Raw genomic sequence first — 26,136 nt, 5'->3', positions numbered from 1 at the left:
TGCATGTGGATGGAGAGATTGAGATGTTCATGGTAGAACATAACTGAATATGAGAATAGTTGAAAATCTATTAAAATTTGACTTTTTGATAATTTATGGAGGTCATAATTATTGCTTCCTTTGAGATCAGAGTTTGGTCTTTGCTAGACTCTTAAACCTTTGTTGAATAAATTATTCCTATGACAATGATTATTGAAAATAATACAAATACTGTAAATGAAATTTACCATTATTATCAACTGAAGCAGTAAGGCTTTTTAAAAAGAAAATTGGAGGGGTCGGAGTTTGGAGGTGTAGCTCTGAGTTGGGTACTTTCCTATCATGAGGGAGGCCCTGGGATGGATCCTCAGGACTGCAGGGAAAAAAGGGAAAATTTGAGGCCAAATTAGATTATTCTAAAGAATTTCTTTTAAGCTATAGCCTAATAACTTGATCTCACTTAGTATGATTCTATCTGTTTTGGTAGATTTATTTTGATTAATGTATAATCTATTGTAGAGTATGTAATTTAGAATAGATTGCATGCTTTAATATGATTATTTGGTTTAAGCATTGTGTATGGGGAAAATATAAACCTTTTAAAACCTATTTTCAGGAGCAAAGTAGGAGCCTGTATAACTTTTTTTTTTTTTTTTTTTTTTTTGTCTTTTTCCTTTTTATCGGTACCCGGGATCGAACTCACGACTGCCTGCTTGCAAGGCAGGCGCTTATGCCGCTGAGCTAAATCCCCAGCCCCTGAGCCTGTATAACTTTACCTAGATGAGGATTGGCACACTAAACTTGCAATGGAGAACATATTCTGATGTAGAAGAAAGTATTTATTAATATTTAGTGTTGTATAAATGTTTCCACAAGTATCTATCTTTATTATGTTATAAACTAAGTCAGTTATGACTTAAACCAAGCATTCAGATCAGTAGTTGCTGAAGTCAGGGTGCAAAAGGAAATTTAGGAGGATGATGGATGTTTTCACGATCTTGATCATGGTGATGGCTTCATAGGTGTGTATACACACCTATCAAATTTATGCTTTTTTTCTAGCGATACTAGGGATTGAATTCAAGGCCTCACACTGAACTACATCTCATCCCTCTCTACCTAAATCATTAGATTTCCCAGGCTAGGCTTGAACTTGCAGTCCTGCTTCTGCCTTCGTGAATGCTGTAATCATGGTTGTGCAGCATACTTTCGATACATGTGCAGTTTAAGAAATGTCATTTATTGTTGATAAATAATGGTATGTTTCAGTAAAACAGTTTAAAAGTAAGCTCTGCAACCTGTGATGCAGCTAATACTGCAGTTGCCAAGTGATCTTTTGTTATTCAAAGTCCCAATCTCCCAGACTTCAGTCATGATTCATTATGGTGTCAGATGCCTTTTGGCATTTACAGTGACAGAAGACAGAGGACACCTTTGGTGTGGGAAGAGGGCGGCTATTGTATTAAACTCTTTCTCTTGACAAATTTGTTACAGGACTTGCAACTGCTTCCTTTTAATAGCTTGTTTCTATGTTAGTTTTAATTTGAAAATTGATATAAAATTAGTGCATGCTTATTGTAAACCTTCAAAACTCGAAGCAATAAGGGGTGCACATTTTGTGCGTGGTGGGACACTCCTGTAATCCTGGCATTCAGGAATCTAAGGCAGGAGGATCACCACAAGTTCAAGGCAAACTTGGGATACATAGTGAGTTCAAGGCTATTCTGAACTACTCAGTGAGACTGTCTCAACCAAAGAGAAAAAAAAAAAAAAAAAAGCAGACAAAGTGAAAAAGGAAAGTCCTCTTTTTATGCTTCCAATCTACTTCTTAGGGAAATATTGTTAAAAATCTGATGCATATCTTTTCAGATGGCATATAAATGTGTATGAATGTAGTCATATATTTGTTTGTATTATTTTTATCATTCTTATTAGTACATGTTTGCAGTACATGCAGTTGACCATCATCTTGGGAAGTAGGTACATGTATATAATACAGCTTGATTCTTTTTCTTAAATCCCCTTCCCCTTCCTTCCTCCTCTTTTAAATCTCCTTTCCTGATTTTCATTCTTGTTGATACTGTTAACCCTATCTCATGTTTATAACATATAATGTTTACATTCATTGAGGTCATTAGCTTCTTGTACATGGCATACCTTTGCTCTGCTTATTTCCTGTTCTTCTCCCCTTCCCTCTCATCCACATTCTCTTGGACCCCTTCCCATTTGCAAGGAATCTATCCCCTGGTGTCTCTTTCTACCCATCCTTTCTTGTGCTCTTTGTAATTTTCCTTATTCAAATAAGAGATGCTACACTGTATTTAAACTTGTGTGTCTGATTGATTTCACTCAACATCAAATTTTTAAGTGCATTCCTTTTCCTATAAATACCCCAAATTTGCTCCTTTTATAGCCAAACAATATTCCATGATATATAGATACCACGTTTTCTTTATCCAATCATCCATTGATGACTATAAGGGTTTTTTTTTTCCAGGATTTAGCTATTAGGAATTGTGCTGATGTAGTTCTGTGTGTGTGTGTGTGTGTGTGTGTGTGTGTGTGAGACTGTTTCTGTGTGTTGCTATACTATGATGTCCTTAGCTTTTTGGGGAAGACACCTAGCAGGGGGATAGCTGGGTCATATGGAATTTATAATTTTACTTCTTGAGGAATTTCCATAATGCTTATAGTAGTTTACCTTCTTACCAACAGTGTAGGGGGATTCTTTTTTCACGTACACATGCCAGAATTTGTTATTGTTTGATTTTGTAATAATTGCCACACTCTGGTGTAAGATGAGAATCATTTGATTTGCAGTTTTCAATGGTCAGCAGTGCTGAACATTTTTTCAGATAGTTTTTGGCGACTTGCATTTCTACCCCTGAGAAATGTCTGTTTATTTCACTTGCCCAGTCTCTTATTTTAGGTATTCTGATTATTATTTTGAGTTCCTTATGTATTATAAATATTAGTCCTCTGTCTGAGGAAGAGCTGGAAGAATCATTTTCCATTCTGTAAGTTGTATCTTCATTCGACTAATTGATTCCTTTGCTATGCAGAAGCTTTTTCATTTGATATATTCCCATTTGTTGATTCTTGCTATTATGTCTGTGCAGTTGTGGTTCTGTGTAGGAAATCCTTTCCTACATTTGTGTCAAGTGTTTTACTTATTTTATCTTCTAATAGATTCAGTGTTTTTGTTTTAATGTTTAGATCTTTGATCAATTTTGATTTTAGTTTGGTACATGGTGACAGATAGGGTCCAGTTTCAGTCTTCTGCAAGAAGATACTCTGTTTTCCCAGCACCATTTGTTGAATAGACTGTCTTTCCTCTAACGTATGCTTTTGGCCCCTTTGTCAAAGACCAAATAGCTGAATGTGTCTGAGAATGTTTCTGCATCCTCTATTCTATTCCATCAGTGTGCACATCTGTTTCTGTCCCAGTACCATGCCATTTTTATTACTATTGCTTTGTAGTGTACCTTGAGGTTAAATAATGTGATGCCTGCTGCTTTGCTCTTGTTGCCCAGAATTGCTTTTGCTATTCTAGGTCTCTTTGAATCCCATATGTATTTTAGGATTGTTTGTTTGTAAGTATGCTGTTGGTATTTTGGAATTGCATTGAATCGTGTAACAGTTTGGGGAGTATGGTCATTTTGGCAATAGGTATTCTGCCTATCTAGGAACAGGGGACATCTTTCCATTTTCTGATGTCTTCTTCAATATCTTTTTTCAGAGTACTGTAATTTTTTGTTTGTTTTTATAGAGCTCTTTTACTTCATTCGTTAGGTTAAAATCTAGGTAGTAACATTTTTCTTGATGCTACCGTGAATAGTATTGCTTTCATAATTTCCTTCCTCAGTATTCATGTACACAAATGCTATTGATTATTATATGTTGATTTTGTATCCTACTACATTGCTGAAGTTGGTTGTTAATTCCAAGAGGTTTTTTTTTGATGGAATTCTTTGGGCCTTCTATGTAGAGTATCATATATTATGCAAATAATGAATATTTGTGTTCTTTCTTACTTATATATATCTTGTTTATTTCTTTCTCTTGCTTGATTGCTCAGCCTAATATTTCAAGTCCATTGATGAATAGAAGTGGTGATAGAAGGCACCCTTGTCTTCTTCCTGCTTTTAGTGAATATACTTTCAAATTTTCCCCATTTAACATGATGTTGACTGTTGGTTTGTCATAAATATTTTTCATGAAGTTCAGGTATGGTCCTTCTACAACTATTTTCTTTAGGGTTCTTATCATGAAAAAGATGTTGGATTTTTCTCGAAAGCCTTTTCTGCATCTATTGATAAGATCATGTGGTTTTTGACCTTGCTTTTGTTTATATTATGTAATACATTTATTGATTTTAGTATGTCTAGCCATCCTTCCATCTTTTAGATGAAACTTACTCGGTTATGTTTTATAATTTTTTTGCTGATGAGCTGCATTCTGTTAGCTAATATCTTATTGAGAATTTTTGCATCTATGTTCATTAAGGATATTGTACTATAGTTTGCTTTTTTAGCTGGCTCTTTACTCAGTTTCTGAATCAGAGTTAAGATGCTGGCTTCCATAAGTGAAGTTGGAAGCAGTCTGTCACTTTCAGTTTCTTTGAAGAGCTTGAGCATTATAGCTGGTATAACATTTTTAAATGTTTTGTAGAATTCAATAGTGAATCCATCAGGTCCTGAGTTTTTTTTTAGTTGGTATAGTCTTAATTATTGTCCAAATTTTATTGCTTGTTACTGGGTTGTTCAGTAGTTTTGTATCTTCTTGGGTCAGCTTTGGTAATTTGTATGAGTCTAGAAATTTGTCCATCTCTTCAAAATTTTCTAATTTATTGAAATATAATTTTTCATAAATTACCTTCTGGATTTAGATGATATCTGTTGTAATTTCACCTTTTTGATGTCTAATTGCATTAATGTGAGTCTTTCCTCTCTTCCTCGTGGTAAATTTGGGTAATGGTTTTATCTATTTTGTTTATTCTTTTGAAGAACCACCTTTTGATGCACTGATTCTTTGTGTTTTTTTTTTGTCTTGATTTCATTGATTTCTATTCTAATCTTTTAGATTTCTCTTCTTAATTTTGGTTTGCACCTAGATTATTGTTTTCTCAAGTGTCTTAAGGTTCCTCATAAGGTTATTTCTTTCACTTGCTCTGTTTTCTTAATATAAGCTTTGCTTGCAATGAACTGCCTTCTCAGGACTGCTCTCATAATGTCCCATAAGTTCTGGTGAGTTGTATAGACATTGTCATTAACTTCTAAAATTTTTTTTAATTTTTAAATTTCTTCCTTAATTTCATCTGTGATCCATTGGTTGTTTAGGAGTGTGTTAATTTCCAAATTTTTCTACTTTTTCCATAGGTTCTTCTGTCATGGATTACATGTGGGGTGATTTTGATTCTTTTGTATTTATTTATTTATTTTGGTACCAGGGATCAAACTCACAACCTCACGTCAGCCATGCAGGTGCTTACATTGCTGAGCTAAATCCCCGGCCCTCTTTTGTGTTTATTTCATAGACTAGTGTGTCTTCTGTTTTGGAGAAAGTACCATGTGCTGAAGAGAAGAATGCATATTCTGTTGTAGTAGGAGGGAATACTCTGCAGATACCAATTAAGTCCTAGTGTTTGAGGGTGTGATGCAGCTCTGATATTTCTTGACTGATTTTTTTGTTTAGTTGATCTATCTCTTTGCAAAGGTGAGGCGTTAGGACCCCCATTATGGTTGTTTTAGTGTTTATTTGATCGTTTATTTTAAGAAGTATTTATTTTATAAAGATAGGTGTTCCAGTAGAGTATTTGGTGCATATATATTTATAAGCATTACCTCTTGTTGGATTGTTCTCTTAAGTAGTATGTAGTGACCTTCTTTGTTTGTGTTAGTTAAAAGTTTACCAAGTTTGAAATTTAAATTGCTACCTTTGCTTGTTTTAGGGGTTCTGGTGCATGAAATGCTGTTTTCTATCCTTCGATTTTTAACCCTGAGTATCTTTTTGCATTAGATGAATTTCTTGAATGGAACAAACTGTTGGATTCCATTTTTTTGAACCAGCTTTCGAAGCTGTGTCTTTGTGTAGCCATACATGTTTTTATATTATTTTTATAACTTTTTATATTGATTTTGCAAGGCTGTAGCACATTACACAATATTATTATGCAACTGGCTTTTTAGTTTTTCCTCTAAGAAGTATGATAGGTATCCTTCCTTGTCAACAAGTACAGAGCTATGTGCAAGGTACTGTACTGTTGCCATTGTCATTCCTGTGAGATTAAAGCCATGACATGTAAAACCCTTCTACTTGGTACATACTAGGCCCTCAGTATACTTTTGCAGTAGGATTTGAAAATATGACCCTTTATTCCTGGAAATTAAATTAAGATGAAATAGTCATAGACAATTATAAGATTTAAGCTTGTCGCTGCACATGATGTTGCATGCTTATGATCCCAGCACTCTGGGAGACTGAGATAGGAGACTCATAATTTCAAGCCTAGGCTGGGCAATTTAACAACTCTGTAAAACTCTCTCAAACTAAAAAGATAAGAAAGATCCGGAGATGTAGCTCAGTACTAAGGACCTGAGTTCAATCCCCAGTACCACCAAGAAAAGAAAATCAAAAGTTTGTAATTGGACACCATAGAGAATATATGTTTCAGTGTGTTGCTGTTGTCATTGGAATACAATAATTTGAGTTCTGAAGACTTTAAAGGAGGCCATGTTACAATTTAAAAAATACTTGTGTTCAATGGTGCACACCTGTAATCTCAGCACTCAGGAGGCTGAGGCAGCAGGATTGCTGCAAGTTTGGGCCAGCCTGGGCTACACAGCAAGACCCTGTCTCAAAAATTTTTTTGAATGACAGTAATTGTACATATTTATGGGGTGTGTTGTGACATTTCAATACCTGAATACAATGTATATTGATCATATCAGGGTACTTGGCATTTCCATTGGCTCAAACATTTATTGTTTCTTAGTGTTGGGAATATTCAAAACCCTTTCTACCAGCTATTTTGAAATATACAATTAATTACTCTTAACCGTAGTGACTGTACTGTACTATAGAACATTAGAAGTTACTTCTCCTGCCCAGTTGGATCACTCCTTGCATCCCCTCTGCCACCTCTTTTCCTTCAGTCTTTGGTCACCACTATTTTATTGTTTACTTCTATAAGCTCAGCTATTTTAGGTCCCACGTATGAGTGAGGCCATGCAATACTTGTCTTTCTGTGCTTGATTTATTTCACTTAATAATGATTTCCAGTTGCATCCATGTTGTCACGAATGACAGAATTTAATTTTTAAGTCTGAAAACTATGTTTATGTGCTACATTTTCTTTACTCATTTGTCTGTCAGTAAGGACCTACGTTGACACTATATATTGGTTATTGTGAATAGTGCTGCAGTAAATATAGAGATTTAGATGTCTCTTTATATATACTGATTTTATTTCCTTTGGATTCACACTTAGTATGGATTTTCTGTATCATACGGTTTTTCTATTTTTAGTTTTTAGAATAGCCTCCTATACTGTTTTACCTAGACTAATGCCTAAAAGTGTTTTCTTCCAGTAGCTTCGTAGTTTCAGGTCTTATTTTTAAACTCCTGGTTCACTTTGTGTTGAGTTTTGCATATGATGAGATGTAGCAGTCTAGTTTCTTTTTTTAATATATTTTTAAAAATTTTATTTAAGGAGAAAAAGAAAAAAAAGCAGAGAAAGGGTACAAGTTATACAGATTTACAGAAAAAAATAAACAGTAGGAAATCACTAGTTAATGGATTACATTTTGTCATCTCAGAAACAATTGTTCAAGTTACAAAATTAAAGCTTATAAAGTGGACATTCCAACAGTGAGACTGCAAACAGTTCTGTTCAATGATCCAACAAAACTCAATAATATCATTATCTATCTAATACACTTAAATATACATGCAGTTATATCGTTTACAGCACTTTCTTTTCCTCTCTTTTGTACAATGACAATTACACATTTTGGGTTTTGTTGTTCCCACAGTTCTTATTACTTTTCTGGAAGAGAGTAGAACCAAATGTGACATAACAGAACAGTCAATCAAATCAAAAGGGTGGACGTAATAGATAATGTAAAAGCATAATACTAGGTGATCAACAATGGTTACCATAATGCCTCCCGCTATCTCTAGTAGAATTGCCTATATCATTAGTTATAATAAAATTGAACAAAACAGTAAAGAACAAAACCAACAAAACCAAAACATTGGAGACAGTATAGGTCTTCAAAAGTAGATAATAGTCAACCAGAATGGGCGTCATAATGAATCCCACTATCTTCACAGCTGTTGCCTAAACTTTTGAACCTGGTACTATCAAGCAAAACAGAATAGAGGAACATCAGTCAAAACAAGATGGTGAGAGCAATACAAGGGCTTTAAATCAAGATAATGGAAAGTCAAAGTGGGCTAGTATAATATATCCTGCTATTGTTTAATTTATTTTCCTTTAATTAAAAGGATAAAAAAGTAAATAATAAAATGGAGATTGAGATAAAAGAGGGCATAACAGCAAATCAACGCAGATCAAAACATAACCATTTAAGCAAAATAGTGTTTCACCACAAGATTATCCCGACATAAAAGTAGTTACCATATTGTCTCTTTCCTTGAAATCTTTGAATATAACTTCATATACTGTAGCATCAAATATATCAAAACAATGTAAAACCATTTAAGAAAATGACAGTATTACAGGGTATTTAGAATCAACTAACAAAAAATAAACAATAGTTTCTGTATAATCTCCTTGTCTATAAAAGGTTTTGCTTATACTATCATATATAATAAAATCCAATAAGATACCACCTGTTTAGACCAATGGAGACAGAAGAACAAAAGCTTGATGAGACTTCAAAACAAGATGATACTAAATCAGTATTACCTGTTAAGACGTCATTTTCTCCAAAATAGCTGTTCCTATCATCCAATCTTCTCTGCCTCATTTCTGTTGAGCTCTTTTACTGTCATTAGTTGTCAGTTTGTCTTCTTCATTTTGTTTTCTGCTCCATTCATTGTGGCCTCTCTGCCGCTACTTCCGGATTCTTTGTATTTTTCTTTTTTAGAATATCTTGCAGTATTCTCTGTAGAGTTGAATTGGTGGTTGCATATTCCCCTAGTTCCTCTTTATCCTGGAAGCACCTTGTTTTTCCATCAATTTCCAGGGATAGTTGTGCAGGATATATCAATCTTGGCTGGAGATTATTATCTTTCAAAGCTTGAATTATTTCCCCCCACACTCTTCGTGATTTGATGGTTTGTGCAGAGAAATCTGCTGTAATTCTGATGGGTGTTCCCTTGTAAGTGATCTGTTTCTTGTCTCTGATGGCTTTTAGTATTCTGTTCTTGTATTGGATTTCTGGAATTTTGATTATTATATGCCTGGGTGTTGCTCTGTTTGGGTTGTAGGTGGCTGGGGTCCTGTATGCTTCATACAACTGAGTATCTTTACCTTTTGCTAAATTAGGAAAATTCTCCTGGATTATTTCTGTGAGCAGCTTTTATAGTTCATTTGTTTGTGTACCTACTTCTTTTATGTTCTTAATTCTTAAGTTATAGACCCTCTTATCATCTTCTAGTCTTTGTATTATTGCTGTTTGTTTCTTTGTTATTTTTAAGAAGTTTTTCATTTCATGCTCCCATATTACAAATCTGCCCTCCAGTTCAGATAATCTGCCCTTAGTTTCTTTCAAGCTGTTATGCCAGTTTTCGATAGACTTTTTAGTTTCTTGGTATTCTCTTTGAACCTGCTTCACGAATTCTATGCTTTCTCTATTTTCTCCATTAAACAATTCTCCCCTCTTTTTCTGTTCTTCCATTCCACCATCTGATTTTTCTTGGGTGGTGCTTAGCATTTCTCTAACTATTCTGCTTATGTCTAGCTTCAGGTCGTTAATAACTTCATTCCTGAACTTGTCTATGAGGCTCTCGAGATAGCGCTTTATATCTTTTGGTGCTGGGTCTGCTGTTGCCTCTTTCTCAGGATTGGGGGCCGAGGACACTTTCTTGTTGCTGCCTCTTCCCATATTCTTTTTTCCTTATATATGCAAGCATATATAGGAGGCCCAGCTTCCTTCCCTGTCAGCCACAGTCTGATTGAATTGCGCCGGCTAGGTGTTCCCACCCACCGCAGCACACCAGGAAGTTGCAGACCAGGCAGCCTATGTGGGGCCCACCCCTCCAGGTCAATCTACCTTCAGGAGCTGGGACCTGGGCTGTGCTAGCCTACTGGGTGTCAGCCAGCAGCGTCACGTGGGCTAGGCACTGCTCACCAATCTCGCTTGAGAGGGGGATTGGTGACTGAAGTCACTGCAGCGCCCTGTTCCCGCAAGTCTGCCCGGTCCCAGAATGTCCTCTGTTGGAGTCTCCTAGACTGTGGAAGAGTCCCAGTTTTCCCTCACTCACTGGAGGTGGATGCACGGCTCCCCGTCCGTCCCACTCTCAACTCGGTTCACCGATTCCCGTTCTCAGAGCTTTCATGCGTCTGTCTCACTGCGGAGCCGATGCAGACGCAGTGGTGGTGGCGGGAAACCCAAATCGCGGCTTCCAATGGTGCGGGCTCCAGCTTCCATGCTGAGGCTTTATCTGTTCCTGTTATAGCACCAGGATTGCATTCCCAGTTGGTTTCTTTCAGCCCAGCTCATTCTTGGGTCACCGGGGCATATCTCCTCTTGCTTATGATTCCTTACTCCGCACCATTCCTGAATTCTAAGCTGGGTGTTTCAGAGAGCCTCCATAGCTGCTGCTATCTGTCCACCATGTTCTCCCGGAAGTCCAGCAGTCTAGTTTTGTTCTTCTGCATTTACATACCTACTTTTCCCATCACCATTCATTGAAGAGACTGACCTTTCTCTGATACATGCTCTTGGTTCCTTTACCAGTATTTATTCTTGTGGTTTTTATTCTATTCCATTGGTCTATATGTCCATTTTTATGCAAGTATCATATTTTGGTTACTATAGTTTTGTGGCATAAAACCAAGTAGTATGATGCCTCCACATTATTAGTTTGTTCAGTATTGCTTTGGTTATTCAGGATCTTTTGCGATTCCATACAAATTTTAGTTTTTCTTTTCTGTTTCTATGAAGAATGTTTTAGTATTTTGATAGATATTGCATTGAATCTATAGATCACTTTGAATAGTATGAATATCTTTTTTTTTTTTTTTTTGATACCAGGGATCAAACTCACAACCTTGTGTTTGCCAAGCAGGCACTTACACCATTGAGCTAAACCCCCGGCCCAAAGTATGGATATCTTAATAACACCAATTCTTCCAATGTATGAATATAAGATATTTCTTTGGTATCTTCATTTTCTTTCACCACTGTTTTATAGTTGTCATTGCAGAATTCTTTTATTTTTCTCTGCTTAGATTTATTCATAGATACGTTTTGTAGCTATTGTAAATGGGAATGCTTTCTTGATTTCTTTTTCAGCTAATCCATTATTGTTGTATAGAAATGCTACTGAATTTTGCATGTTGACTTTGTATCGTGCAACTTTACTGAATAAATTTCAATTCAGTTTTTCTGGTAGAGTCTGGGTTTTCCTATATATTCTACAAATAGGGATAATTTGATTTCTTCTTTTCCTATGTGAATACCCTTTATTTCTTTCCCATGATTAATTGCTTTGCCTAGGACTTTTTGAGGTGATTGTTGGATGTTTAGCAATTAAGTCTTCTTAGGGAAATCAGTTTATTCTTTATAGTCATCTATTTTATCCAGCAGTCTTGATTCTAGATAATATTTGATGATTTCTAAATATGAAATCCATAATAAAAGACTTTTGAAATTGACCTCCATCAAGGCTGTTTAGAAGAATATAATCAAATCTTTGAAATCAATCTAAGAAAAGCAATGTTTAAAACAAAGGCTGTATCACTGGAAAGCTTGGCAAGCCTGATTACCTTACAGTGACTGTATTTTGGGTATATTTTTAAAGCAAGATTTAGCAGTAAATTTGTGTTTGCATTTTCATCATCTGGCCATATACAGTTTGAATCTAAATCTCCATTAAGCTGGCATTAAATGAGAGATTTGGGTTACATAGATTCCAAATATATCCATTCTTTATAAAAATCTTTATTGATACATACCATTTTATTTGTTTGTTTGTTTATTTATTTGGGACTGGAGATCAAACCCACAACCTCATGCTTACCAGGCAAGCGCTTGAGCCACTCAGCTAAATCCCTGGCCTAATAAGTACTATTTAAAAGAAACAAATAGATGAAATCTCTCTTTGCCAGCTTTAGTGATCTTACCTTGGGACAGCATAAAAGAGATCATTAAAAGGGAGTGCTAACAAGCGTTCATGTATTGGGATTTTTTTTCCAGTCCAGAAGTAGAGAGTAAATTCACTTTGTCACTCATTAGAATTGGTTGTTTCCTCTTAATTTTAGCAGAAAAATTAGTTGAAGTTAAGAGAAAGGAGGAACAAGAGTAAATATTTCCATTGAAGACTCGGAAATTACCCTGGACACAGGACACCAAATCTAGCATATGTGTTAGAAGTATTATTTGTGTGCCCATTCATTAATGTGATACATGTGTGTTACCCTTTCCCTGACTCTATATAATCTTCATCAGGCTGTTTTAAATAACATTTGAGATCTATTGTGCAATAGATTGAAGATCTAGAATCTTGGCATTTCAATATATGGAAATTCATTTGATTTTACTAAATCGATCCTAAAATTTCTACTCACAGGATACTTTTTAAATAAATGAGATAAAACAAGGCTATTATTACTAAAAATAACAATCATAGCTTACATTTATTGGAGCGTCCTAAGTATGTCACCTGTACTCATTCACTTGCTTTTCCTACAAATCCTGTTACGTTTATTTTATGGTTATGGAAACTAGGATACAGTATATAGGAATTATTTGAAAACTCTCAAACATATTAAACAAATGTTTTAAAATAAATATATTTTGTTATTAATAGACTTCTATATTTTAGATAACTTTTAGATTCATAGGGCAGAAAGTATAGAGCTGTGGTGGTGAACCTATCACATTCATGTTATTTTTCTTTTAAGGCAAAAGTTGTTAGTGTATGAATTATTTTTTTCTAAACTAAAACTGTGGCGAGCCGCCTGACCGGTCCCCTAAGATGGCGCCCATTTCCTGCTTCCGGGTTCTTCCCGGCCCGAACAAGCCCGCCAAATTGCCACGTCTGCCCAGCTACCGATGACGCTAGCCTATTAGCTTGCTGGGCTTGCTTTGCTATGATTGGATGCTGTTTTCCCTTATAAGAGACTGTCCCTGCCCCTAACGGGCAGAAGAGGAACCAACGTTGAGGGTGGCGGACCTTGTTAGGTCCGGTTCGCTGTACGCAATAAACTTTGAGAGCTGATCCTGCTCGAGTCTGGCCTCCTGTCTCCCGCGGCTCCGGTCATCCCCTCTCCCCCTTTTTTATTTATTTGAAAATGTGATGTCATGTGGGTCCCTCTAGGGTGTTTATAATCTTGTTATTGTTGGACACCTTGGAGCGGGTCTACTTTGTAGGCCGAGGCATGAGAGAATGTAGAGGTCTATACCCTGCTGTGCATCACCTCGTTTTGTGCATATCCCCCCGGTAGGACCATGCTCAGGGTGAGTGGTTCATTTTTTTGCAGGGCCAGGCATATGTGAACCGAACCTGGATGCATATAGACATTCATTCATGCCTTCCCCCCAACCTTTGAGGCAGATGGCACTGCAGTACCCTTGGTCTCGCATCTCAATGCCAATAATTTGGCTCCAGGAGGGACCCCTGGCCTTAAAGGCCATATATATCTGAGTGGAGCCTATCTTAGGTTGACCGGGAGGACGTCTCCCGTCTTACCCGTCATTGGCTTGCCCACTCAGCTTTTATAACTGATGTTCTGCGACATGAAGGAGATATGCGGCGGCCTGTCGACCCGATGGGCCGCCCGCTGCCATTTGCATGGCTGCCATAGCCGTGACCTTGACCTGTTGCTGGGTTTGCATAAGGCGGTCTAACAAGCATTTGAAGCCCTACTAGGATAGCCATGGCAATTAGGATCCAAAAAGAGGTAATCGTGGGACAGAAGGAAGAGAAATGGAGGGTCGACCGGAGTTAAGCGGGTGGGTCATAATCAAGGACTGTTTGATTGATGGTGTAAACCCTGGGTGAGGCGGACGAGGCCGCCGAAAAAGGTGCCAATGTGGGCGGGTGGTGCCAAGGACCCCAAAGATATTGTGGTGGTTCTGTGGAATCTGAGCATATCACAGGGGTGATTAATAGGAACCCACAGAATAGAAAAAACTCCAAACCAGACATTTTAGTTTGTAGATGGTCTCGGGCGCTGAGCGTCGGTCCCAGAAGGGTCGAGTTGACTTGTGTCCGCGGGCTTATCCTCCTGTGCTTTATCAGGAACTGGTGGGGAGTTTACTGCTCGCGTCAATCTTTCCGGGACCCACAGCGGCTCGCGACCTGGTTCCTGTCCCGGGAACCGCTGTATCTCACGTAGCTGATCAGGGTGAAGAGAAGAGGCGCTCAGGGCCTTCCGTTGTTATTGGGCCAGGTCCTCCATCGTACCGCAGGCGACAGCAATCGCACCTCCTGGCCGAAGAGGCACGTCGCTGAGCCTTTTGTCCCCGTACGGGCCACCAGATGACCGGAGCCGCGGGAGACAGGAGGCCAGACTCGAGCAGGATCAGCTCTCAAAGTTTATTGCGTACAGCGAACCGGACCTAACAAGGTCCACCACCCTCAACGTTGGTTCCTCTTCTGCCCGTTAGGGGCAGGGACAGTCTCTTATAAGGGAAAACAGCATCCAATCATAGCAAAGCAAGCCCAGCAAGCTAATAGGCTAGCGTCATCGGTAGCTGGGCAGACGTGGCAATTTGGCGGGCTTGTTCGGGCCGGGAAGAACCCGGAAGCAGGAAATGGGCGCCATCTTAGGGGACCGGTCAGGCGGCTCCCCACATAAAACCTCAGTATTCAGCTTTAATTGCAGTGTTGCTACTTTGCAATAAGTGGGTTTTGGGTTGCAGTTTGGGTGCTCATCTCAAAAACATTTGCTAACACTAATATAAAGAATGCCTATATCCCCTCAGTCCCCACACATACATAGCTTTCGCTGTTATCAATATCCCCTACCAGAGTAATACATGTGTTACAGCTGATTAACACATTGACACATTATTATTATTATCCCAAATCCATAATTTACATGAAGATTCACTATTGCTGTTGTATAATCTATGGGTTTGGACAAGTGTGCAATAACATGTTTTTACCATTATAGTATCTTACATAGTAGTTTCACTGCTTTAAAAATGCCTTGTGCTCTCTCTGTTTATCCCTCTCCCTCCTCTAACCCCTATGAACTACTGATCTTTTTCACTGGTTTCACAGTTACTCTCTTACATAATGTTATATAGTTAGGATCATACATTTTATTGTTTCTTCAGATTGACCTCTTTCACTTAATTATAAGTTAGTAAATTTCCTCTGACTCTTCATGGCTTGATTGCACATTTCATCTTAGTGCTGTATGATACTGTATTCACTATTTGGATGTAGCAAAGATTTTGTATTCACTAACCTACTGAAGAACATGTTTATTGCTTCTGTGTTTTGATGATTATGAATGATGCCCATATGTGCATTGTGTATCGGTTTTGCATGGACATAAGTGTTTACCTTCTTTGGGTAAATACCAAATTGCTAGATTTTATTGCAAGAGTTTGTTTAGTTTTGTAAAAAAATGTTTTCTAAAGTATCTGTACCATTGTGTATTTCTACTAGCAAAGAATAAGATTCAGTTATTCCACATCCTCTTCAGCATTTGGTGTGGTCTGTATTCTGGATTTTGGCCATTCTAAGAGTTGTTAGTGGTCATTCATTTTTGTTTTAATTTGCATTTTCTTGATGACTTTATGATGTGGAGCATCTTTTCATAATAGTTTGACATCTGTGTATCTTTGGGGAGGTATGTGTTAAAGTCTTTGGCCCAATTTTTAAGTCTGATCCTTTGTACTCATATTGTTGAATTTTAAGCATTCTTTTTTATGTTTTGGATAACAGTCCTTTATGTGTGTCTTAGTCACTTTCTTATCATTGGAACAAAATACACAACACCTATCACTTACAGGAGAGGAGGTTTGTTTTGGTTTACGCTCTTTAGAGAACTCAGTCTACAGTCAGTGGGCTCCAAAGCAGAAAGGGCACAGTGGAAGGGCCAGAGCAGACAATTGCTGCTCATCCCATGGTAGCCAGGAAGCAGATACACCCTCCCCCGGTCACATTCCCATTGACCTTGCCTCTTTTGACCAGTCTCTACCTTCTAACAGCACATTCAACTGTGAACTCATCAGTGGATCAGTCTAGTACCCGCTGCCACATGGTTCCTCATCATCCAAAAACCTCCCTATGAACACATCAGGCTTTATATCTAGATCTAAACCGTAACAATCTGACATATATTTTACAAATAATTTTTCTGCAGCTTTTGTTTTTCATCCTCTTGACAGTGTCTTTTTGTAAGTCTACTTTAAAAAAAATTTTTTTTAAATTTTATTTAAAGAAAGACTAAACAAAACAGAAAATGGGTAGAATTAATACATATGTTCAAAGAAAAAAATAAACAGTAAGAAATCACTAGTTGATGTGTACATACTGTCCTCTTACAAATAGTTGTTCAAGATACAAAAGTGGAACATATAAAGTGGGAATTGAAACAGAGAGACTGTAAACAGTTCTGTTAACTATCTAACAAAAACTTAGTAATATGATTGTCAATCTTATACATTGACAGTGTCTTTTACAGAGCATAAGTTTTAAATTTTAATGAAATCCAGCTCTTCAGTTATTTCTTTCATGATTCATACCATTAGTTATCATCCAAAAGGTCATCCATCATACTGAAGGTCATGTGGATGTCCAGTTGTTCTAGAGCCATTGGTTGAAAAGACTTTTTTCCATTGTATTGCCTTTGCTCCTTTTTGCAAATGAGTTGACTTTATTTATAATAGGTCTATTCAGGAGTTCCCTATTCTGTTTCATCAATGTATTTGCTTATACTTTACGCAAAACCACAGTATCTTGATTACTGTAGTATTATAGCAAGCCTTAATGTCAGTTATTGTAAGTATGCCAACATTTTTCTCTCCTTCAATGTTAAATTTGATATTCTGACTGTTTTGCTTCTCCATATAAATTTTAAGATCAATTTGTTATTGATCAAATAACTTACTAAGATTTTTATTTGGATTGTATTGATTCTGTAGATTAAATTAGAGAGAACCAGCATCTTGAGTCTTCATATGTATGGCCCATGTATTTAGTTTTTGATACTTCTTATCAGAGGTTTTTATTTGTTTTTTTGTTTTCCTCATATAGATCTTGTGCATACTTTGTTAGATTTTGTTAGGTTACTTAAGTAATTTTATGCTAACCCAAATGGCATCATGTTTTAAATCTCAAATTCTATTTGCTAACTTTTATTTATTTATTTATTTATTTATTTTTTAAATTTTATTTAAGGAGAAAAAAAAACAGAAAAAGGGTACAAGCTATACAGAATTTCAGAAAAAATCAACAGTAGGAAATCACTAGTTAATTACATATTGTCATCTTAGAAATAGTTGTTGAAGTTACAAAATTAAAGCATAAAGAGGGGACTTTCAAACAGTGAGACTGCAAACAGTTTTATTCAATAATCCAACAAAACTCAGTAATATGGTTATCTATCTTATACACTTAAATATATATGCAGTTGTATCTTTTAGAGAACTTTCTTTTCCTTTCTTTTGTACAATGACAATTACATATTTTGGGTTTTATTACTCCCACAGTTCTTATTACTTTTTTTTGAAGAAAGTAAAACCAAATATGACATACCTGGACAGAGTCAGTCAAATCAAAATAATGGACATAATACATAATGTAAAAACAAAATACAAGGTGATCAACAATGGTTACCATAATGCCTCTTGTTATCTTAAAAATAATTTCTTATATCATCAGTTATAATAAAATTGAACAAAGCAGTAAAGAATAAGACCAATAAAAACAAAACATTGGAGACATTTGAGGACTTCAAAAGAAGATAATAGTCAACCAGAATGGGCATCACAATGGATCTTATTGTCTTCATAGTTGTTGCCTAGACTTTCAAACTTGGTACTATCAAGCATAACAGAATAGAGGAAAATCAGTCAAAACAAGATGGTGAGAACAATACAGAGTTTCAAATCAAGTTAATAGGAAATCAAAGTGGGTTACTATAATATATCCTGCTATTTTTATTTATTTTTCCCTTAATTAAAAGGATAAAAATGAAAAAGTAGATAATAAAAAGGAGATGGAGATAAAAAGAGGGTATAACAACAAAACAGTGCAGGTCAAAACATAGCCATTTAAGCAAAATAGTGTTTCACCACAAGATAATCTCGACATAATAGTAGTTACCATAGTGTCTCTTCCCTTAAAATCTTTGTATCTTCCCTTAAAATCTTCCCTTAAAAACTTTGTATACTGTAGCATCAAACATATCAAGACAATGTAAAACCATTAAAGAGAATGACAGTATTCCAGGGTATTTAGAATCAACTAACAGAAAATGAACAATGGTTTCTGTATAATCTCCTTGTCTGTAAAAGTTTTTGTTTATATTATCACATATAATAAAATCCAATAAGATACCACCTGTTTAGACCAATGGAGACAGAAGAACAAAAGCTTGATGAGACTTCAAAACAAGATGATACTAAATCAGTATTACCTCTTAAGACGTCATTTTCTCCAAAATAGCTGTTCCTATCATCCAATCTTCTCTGCCTCATTTCTGTTGAGCTCTTTTACTGTCATTAGTTGTCAGTTTGTCTTCTTCATTTTGTTTTCTGCTCCATTCATTGTGGCCTCTCTGCCGCTACTTCTGGATTCTTTGTATTTTTCTTTTTTAGAATATCTTGCAGTATTCTCTGTAGAGTTGAATTGGTGGTTGCATATTCCCCTAGTTCCTCTTTATCCTGGAAGCACCTTGTTTTTCCATCAATTTCTAGGGACAGTTGTGCAGGATATATCAATCTTGGCTGGAGGTTATTATCTTTCAAAGCTTAAATTATTTCCCCCCACGCTCTTCATGATTTGATGGTTTGTGCTGAGAAGTCTGCTGTAATTCTGATGGGTGTTCCCTTGTAAGTGATCTGTTTCTTGTCTCTGACGGCTTTTAATATCCTGTTCTTATATTGGATTTCTGGAATTTTGATTATTATATGCCTGGGTGTAGCTCTGTTTGGGTTGTAGGTGGCTGGGGTCTATATGCCTCATACCTCTGAGTATCTTTACCTTTTGCTAAATTAGGGAAATTCTCCTGGATTATTTCTGTGAATATCTTTTGTAGTTCATTTGTTTGAGTCACTACTTCTTCTTTTATGTTCTTAATTCTTAAGTTATAAATCCTCTTGTCATCTTCTAGTCTTTGTATTATTGCTGTTTATTTTCTTGTTATTTTTAAGAAGTTTTTCATTTCATGCTCCCACCTTACAAATCGGTCCTCCAGCTCTGATAATCTATCCTTAGTTTCTTTCAAGCTCTTATGCCAGCTTTCAATAGAGTTTTTAGTTGCCTGGTAATCTCTGTGAACCTGCTTCACGTTTTCTATGTTTTCTCTATTTTCTCCATCAAACAATTCTCCCCTTTTTTTCTGTTCTTCCATTCCACCATCTGTTTTTTCTTGGGCGGTGCTTAGCATTTCTCTAACTATTCTACTTATTTCTTGCTTTATTTCATTAAATACTTCATTTTTGAACTCGTCTATGAGGCTCCGGAGATACTGTTTTATATCTATAGGTGCCGTGTCTGATATTGCATGTTTTCTGTCTTCATTCTCTTTTGCTTTTACCTTTCCTGGATCAGTGTTCTCAGGATTGGGGACTGAGGAGCCTTTCTTGTTGCTCCCTTTTCCCATACTTTTTGTTCCTTCCATACAAGCGTATGTAGGAGGCTCAGTTTTTTTTTTTTTCCTCTTTGTCTGTTACAGTTTGTTTGGATCCGCTGGCTAGGTGTTCCCGCCCACTGCAGTGTACTAGGGAGACACAGACCTGGGCAGCCTCTGCTGGGCCTGCCCCTCCAGGTCAACCTATTGAATGTTTCACTGCTAGGGTGTATGAAAGTGTCCTCATTTCACTCACTACAGGTCGAGCCAGTCCCGTTCTCAGTGCCGTTTGATTCGCTGATTCCCGAGCTCAGAGTTTTGGCGAGCCTCTCGCCCTGCCGTGCGGATTGGGACGCAGTATTGGCAGCAGGAAATTCAAATCACGGCTTCCAATGGCACGGGATCCAGCTTCCGCACTGAGTTTTTATCTGTTCCTGTTATAGCATCAGGATTGCATTTCCAGTTGGTTTCTCTCAGCTTACTTTGTTCCTGGGCCAGCAAGGTACATCTTGCCTCCTGTGGGACTCCTCACACGGCACCGCTCCTGGATTCTAAGCTGGTAATCTCAGAGAGCCTCCATGGCTGCTGTTATTTGTCCGCCATGTTCTCCCGGAAGTCTCTATTTGCTAACTTTTAAAGAAGCTATTTACTTTTTTGTATTAAACTTGTATCCCACAATTTTGCTGCAATTGCTTATTAGTTTCAGGAGTTATAAAATAATGATTTTAATTCTACCAGAAATACACTGTACTCTCCTCTATTAGTTTGAACTAAGACCATAAATGCTAGCACCATTTCAAAATCCACACCTCCGTTTGTATCAATATTTTCTCTTTTGCTCTCCCAGGTGGTCAGAGGACACCATGACGGTCACAGTGGTATATGATAACTCTGAGGCAACAGAGCTCTGTGCTGCTCAGCACCTCTACCTCAAGCCCATAGCAAAACTGATGATCAATGTACTGCTCCCAGAAAGTATAGAACCTGTGAGACCCGTCTCCAACTGGGAAGTTCTTGACCAACTAAAGAGTCTCATTTGCCCTGACCAGTTTACCACAGTTCGGCTCTCTAAAAGTACAAAGGACTTCATTCGATTTGAGGGTGAGGCTGAAACCCGAAGTTTGGTTCAAATCCTGAAGGCAAAGTTACATGGGAAGATCATCAAGCTAAATGGTTTGAAAACAGACTTAAAAGTAGTGGCTACAGATGCCCAGGGAGAGTGGGATCACTTCCCTAAGGAAAAAGAGGCCTTATTAAGTGATGGAGCTGAAGAGCAGGACCATGATAAGAGCCCAGATTCCATATATTTTGAAGGCTTGCCCTGTAAATGGTTTGCAGCTAAAGGTTCCAGTGGGGAGAAGCCATGTGAGGAGATCCTTCGGGTAGTCTTTGAAAGTTTTGGGAAAATCAAGAATGTGGATATACCTATGCTTGACCCCTACAGAGAAGTGATGACTGGTGGGAGCTTTGGGAGTTTTAGCTTTGGTCTACAAACATTCGAGGCCTTTATCCAGTACCAAGAGTCAACAGACTTCATAAAAGCCATGGAGTCACTTCGAGGAATGAAGCTGATGCTTAAAGGAGATGATGGAAAAGCTCTGGCATGTAATATCAAGGTAAGAAGTAGCCAAACTTTATTTTTCACTGCTCAGGTTACCCTGAATGAAAGTTGAATGGAAGCATCTAAAATAAATTTCCTTAGATTTCATCAGGTTCTGTGATCAATAGCAAGGGTAAAGACTTGTGCCTTTACATTTATGATTCATAAATGGATGTTTAAGAAGAAAACTCACCTTGATTTGAACACTCAGTCTTCTGCTCTCAGACATTCCACCAACTGTAATTTTGAAGTAATGGTTGCTGTATTTTGGGACTCTGCTTCAACTTCTTATTGGCTTTAAAAGATTATTTGTGTCCCTTATGGAACTATCTCATATACTTACTATATTTGACAAGTTGCTGGGAGAAAGGGAAAGATGCAATCTAAAAGCACAGGGACAGCAGTTTATTCCCTCATGACTCCTGGAGACACACTTTATGTTTTCAGGATGTGTGTCAGAGAAATTACTAAAACATAATCTTAACAATTATGGATCCCTCACTTTTAAAGTATGCCTGTCTATCCCTCATTGATGTATACAGGCTTTGATCATGTCCTTCTTGAAGTCTTTTTTTTTTTTTTTGTCTTTTTCATTTTTATTGGTACCGGGGACCGCCTGCTTGCAAGGCAGGTGCTTATGCCACTGAGCTAAACCCCCAGCCCCTTTCTTGAAGTCTTAGCACTGCCGTGGGAAAGATGTGACCAAGTTCTGTTGTTTGTCTGAATCTGCCTTTAGTTTTCATTTGAATTTACAGCTACTGGTGTATGAGTATGTGTGGGGCCACTTAAGTTAAAGTGTTTATTTTTAAATTATGAGATATTCAATCAGACAAAAGATATAAGAAATACTATGACTCCCAGCTTCAAAAACAAAGCATTACCAGTAAGATGAACTGAGTACTCCCCACCAGGTATCATCCCCAGTCATGTTCTGGTCCCTCCCCTCAAAAGTAACCATGGTTATGAATTTGTTGTTTATCTTTCTCATACATATTTAAATAGGTTCTCCTGCCCCTTTTTATTTTTGAAGCAAACTATCTCAATCACTTTATTTCAAGATAGGAAAAATAGCCAGGGATTTAGCTCAGTGGCATAAGCGCCTGCCTGGCAAGTGTGAGGGCATGAGTTCAATCTGTGGTACAAAAAAAAATTACAAGCTATGAAAAATAGTTCAGTAATGATGATGGTCAGATCTTCTCACTTATTAAGTCACTTTTCATGCATCTTTGATTCCTGTTACCATTCCCTACCATACTTGTTGATTAGTTTATCTTTGATAATTTAAAAATACATTAACTCAATCAGTGTGTGTGTGTGTGTGTGTGTGTGTGTGTGTGTGTGGTACTGGGGATTGAGCCTAGGAACTTCATGCTGGTCCTCAACCCTTTTTACTTTTCATTTTGAGAGAGTGTTGCTAAATTCCCTAGGCTGGATTTGTACTTGGGATCTCCTATCTCCCAAAGTGCTGAGTTTACAGTTTTGCACCACTGCATCTGGATTAACTCAGTTGATTTTTTTTTTTTTTTGTCTTTTTGAGAACGGGTCTCACTATGCAGTTCAGGCTGGTCTTGGGCTTACTTTGCAGGCCAGGCTGGTCTGAAACTTGCAGCTATCTGCCTCAGCCTCCCGAGTGCTGGGATTACAGGAGTGTGCCACCATGCCCGGCTCTACTCAGTTGATTCTTAACAGCAAACCAGAGGTACTATACATTTCTAGCCTGTATGTGTGCTAACACTGTGATTTGACTGTGGCCCCTGTGTAATGTAGGCTCCTGAAAGTTTCTAAAACATCTTTATTAAGAAATGACAGGCACATTAAATTGTATAAAGTTAAAGTAATAATTTGATAAACTTGTTTAAGGATTCTACCAAGAAAATCTTGGTGTCCACACGTACCATTCAGCTGGTGTCCAAGAAGCAGTGGAACAGGATGGGTACTGGAATGCAGAGAGAAGGCATTCTGAATTTATTTGGTTTAGAATTACCATGTACCATATTGTTTTTAGTTCTCTGGCCTGAAACATACAAATAAAATGAAAATATTTTTAATCAAACACTAAACTGTTTGGGGACAGGTAATGTTCGATACAACCAAACACTTCAGTGAAGGAGCTATAAGGAGGAGAAACCAAGAAAGGCTAAAATTACAACAGCTGGAGGAAGAAAAAAGAAAAGAGAAGAGAAGAGAAGAGGAAGTAGCTGAAAGGTGAGGAGACTGAATTTCATGAAGAAGCTTTTTCTTTTGTTTTATGAGTTAATCCTTTTAGGTGAATACCTAGACTTCCTAGATAACATTGGGGTTGGGGCAGGTGTTGGTGCAGACTGGAAAACTCTGCAGAAGGCTACAGTCTTTCAGTTGTGCTCTTATAAAACCAAAGTGATAAAGCAGTTGAATACAAGAGACTGAAAAATATTTTTATAAGGGAGAACAAGTAATGAGTAGTAATGACATTAGTAAGATTAAGATCTATGAAGACATGATTTTAAAAAAAGAACCAGGAACTTTTATATGAAAATCCTAACCTAGACATTTAGAAATTTTACCAGTTTATCTATAATTTACCAATATCACCTAGCTTTCCAATTTAGAATAAAAAATAGGTCTAGAAAACATTTTCTTCTATATAATGGTCAGTAATCAAAGGAACCAAGAGGCAAGAATATGTATGATAGATTTGTGGGACAGTTCTCATTGTTGGCCCGAGCACTTTCTGTCAAGTAAAGATGCTTCCATGCTTATTTTTTCTGAAATTATTGTCATTTCCAAACTTAAGAGCTAGAGCCTAAAGGAGCTATTGGGTTGTCAAGTTTGTCCAGGAGGAACAGATGGCTTAGCACTATAGGACTCTGAAGACTAGTTCGATTTCCTGGCTCTTCCTCTTGCATATAAACTGCAACATTCAAGCTGGGTGTGTTACATGCCTATAGTCCCAGTACTGTGGAAGGCTGAGGCCTAAAGGTCAGAAATTCAAGCCCAGCTTGGATAACTTGGTGACTCAATAAGGCCTTGTCTCAAAATAAAAGAAATAAAACAGTTCTAGGGATGCAGCTCAGTGAAAAGGCCCTGGGCTCAATTCCACATGCTCCACACTTTTGGCTGGCAGGGTTATAAGAGTTAATGTGGTCACATCTAGGAATCTTAACTGAAATTTGAGCCCAGTCAAGGTCCTATTCATCTCCAAATTGCAGAATGAACATTCCATTTGGATTCCTCTAGGATTTGGTCAGGTCCTGAGTCAAGTAATTGCCCCCCTTTCCCCTTCCCACATTCCCATAAAGGTCTAACTTCATTAGTTTTAATTTTCAGAAAACAGTAGTTTAAAAAACCCCTCATTTTCCAAATCAGAGGTATGATAGTATTCTTTGTTAAGTAATATATGCTAAGGGTCAGTTCTCACTCTGAAGATTTTGAGAGCTGCCTTGACTCCTCTTTATTTGCCTATGTGAAACCAACCCACATAAAGTTTTAATCTCAAGAAAAAAGAAATCACCTTGAAAACTGGGTCCTGTGGTCCCTGTTTGTGGTCTGAAAACAGAGGCTAGAGGCCATTCCTGTGAATTCCCTTCCTTCCTCCTTTCTTTCCTTCCTTCTTCCCCCATCTTTGCATGTCTTCTTTATTGTTTGTATTTGGTTAACAAAAGTATGTGTCTTTGTCTCTTGACAGATGTTTAAAAGTGTTCTTTTGTTTTGCTATTGTTATCATAAATTGTCTATGCCAGGTCCTGGGCTTAGCAGTGGGAGATTCCTAGAAACCTAAATGATTTGTCCTTCCCTACTATATGTGTGTGGGGAGCAAATGGCTAAAAATAATTCTTTCAATTGGTTTCATCTTAATCATTATGCAGAAAAAGAAAAGAGGAGAGGAAAGCCCAGGAAAAAAGGAAGAAGGCCAGGGTCAGGAGGAGAGCTCTGAAGGAAAGGGGAAGCCACCAGCAGAGGAAACAGAGGGTGAAAACCAAAGCTGAAAAGCTTCAGAAGCTGGATTCTTCAGAGGAGTGGGAGGAGAGGAAACGGCTGCTGGCTCGGAGACGGGTGGAAGCCCTTCGGTTGCTCCGTGTTCTCCTAAGGAAAATTTCAGTAAGGCCTTTTCCCATTTGTTCTTCAATTTGGGTATATACTAGCTTTTCAGAGCCCCAATCTTTGCGTTTAAGCAGGGTATGTTGAAAATCAGCTCCACAGGAGACTCAGGGTGTGCAGTAGAGTTTCTTTGAAATCCAGTGATCCCTATAACCCCAACTGTGGATTTCCAAAAATAGTATCCACATTCTGTAACAAAGTCGTGTCTCAGCCCTGGCCCCCCTTGCACTGTGCATTTCTAAACATCAGGGCTGTATTACTAGAGCCACTCAGCTAGTTAATTTACTTTTCTGAGTTCCTAAAACAGTTGTAACAAGAAATGCCAGTGTGGTGTTAGTAAATAGGTGTGGGTGCCAGATTTTTAGTCTTCTGCAAACTTTACTTGGGCATTCATCTGTAACAGGTTTAGAGAAAGGAAAGCCGTGAGCCTTGTGCAAGCTCACGTTAGTCTACTTTTCAAGCTGTTTCGTAGAGAATGTCTTTTCTCACAGAGCCATTGCATTGTTTGGAGAGTTTAGATTTGGGAAAATGT

At 37.5% G+C, this 26,136-nt stretch overlaps 1 protein-coding gene across 2 annotated transcripts in view; it reads left to right on the top strand.

Annotated features, from left to right (window-relative positions):
* Positions 1-26,136, top strand: part of LOC100728040 (A-kinase anchor protein 17B) — a 42,681-nt gene that overhangs the window by 11,134 nt on the left and 5,411 nt on the right. For both annotated transcript variants that reach the window (XM_063246324.1, XM_003467592.5), the window contains 3 exons: positions 20,775-21,543; positions 23,602-23,732; positions 25,373-25,604. In XM_063246324.1, the coding sequence (XP_063102394.1) occupies positions 20,791-21,543; positions 23,602-23,732; positions 25,373-25,604 (1,116 nt within the window). In that variant the 5' untranslated portion in view covers positions 20,775-20,790. The remainder of the gene's footprint in view (positions 1-20,774; positions 21,544-23,601; positions 23,733-25,372; positions 25,605-26,136) is intronic.

This window comes from Cavia porcellus, unplaced genomic scaffold (assembly GCF_034190915.1).
Source record: "Cavia porcellus strain 051 isolate PalLab524CR breed Dunkin Hartley unplaced genomic scaffold, mCavPor4.1 scaffold_3, whole genome shotgun sequence".
In the NCBI taxonomy this organism is placed as follows: Eukaryota; Metazoa; Chordata; class Mammalia; order Rodentia; family Caviidae; genus Cavia; species Cavia porcellus.
Note: the sequence above shows the minus strand (reverse complement) of the source record. Positions and strands in the feature narration are given on the sequence as shown.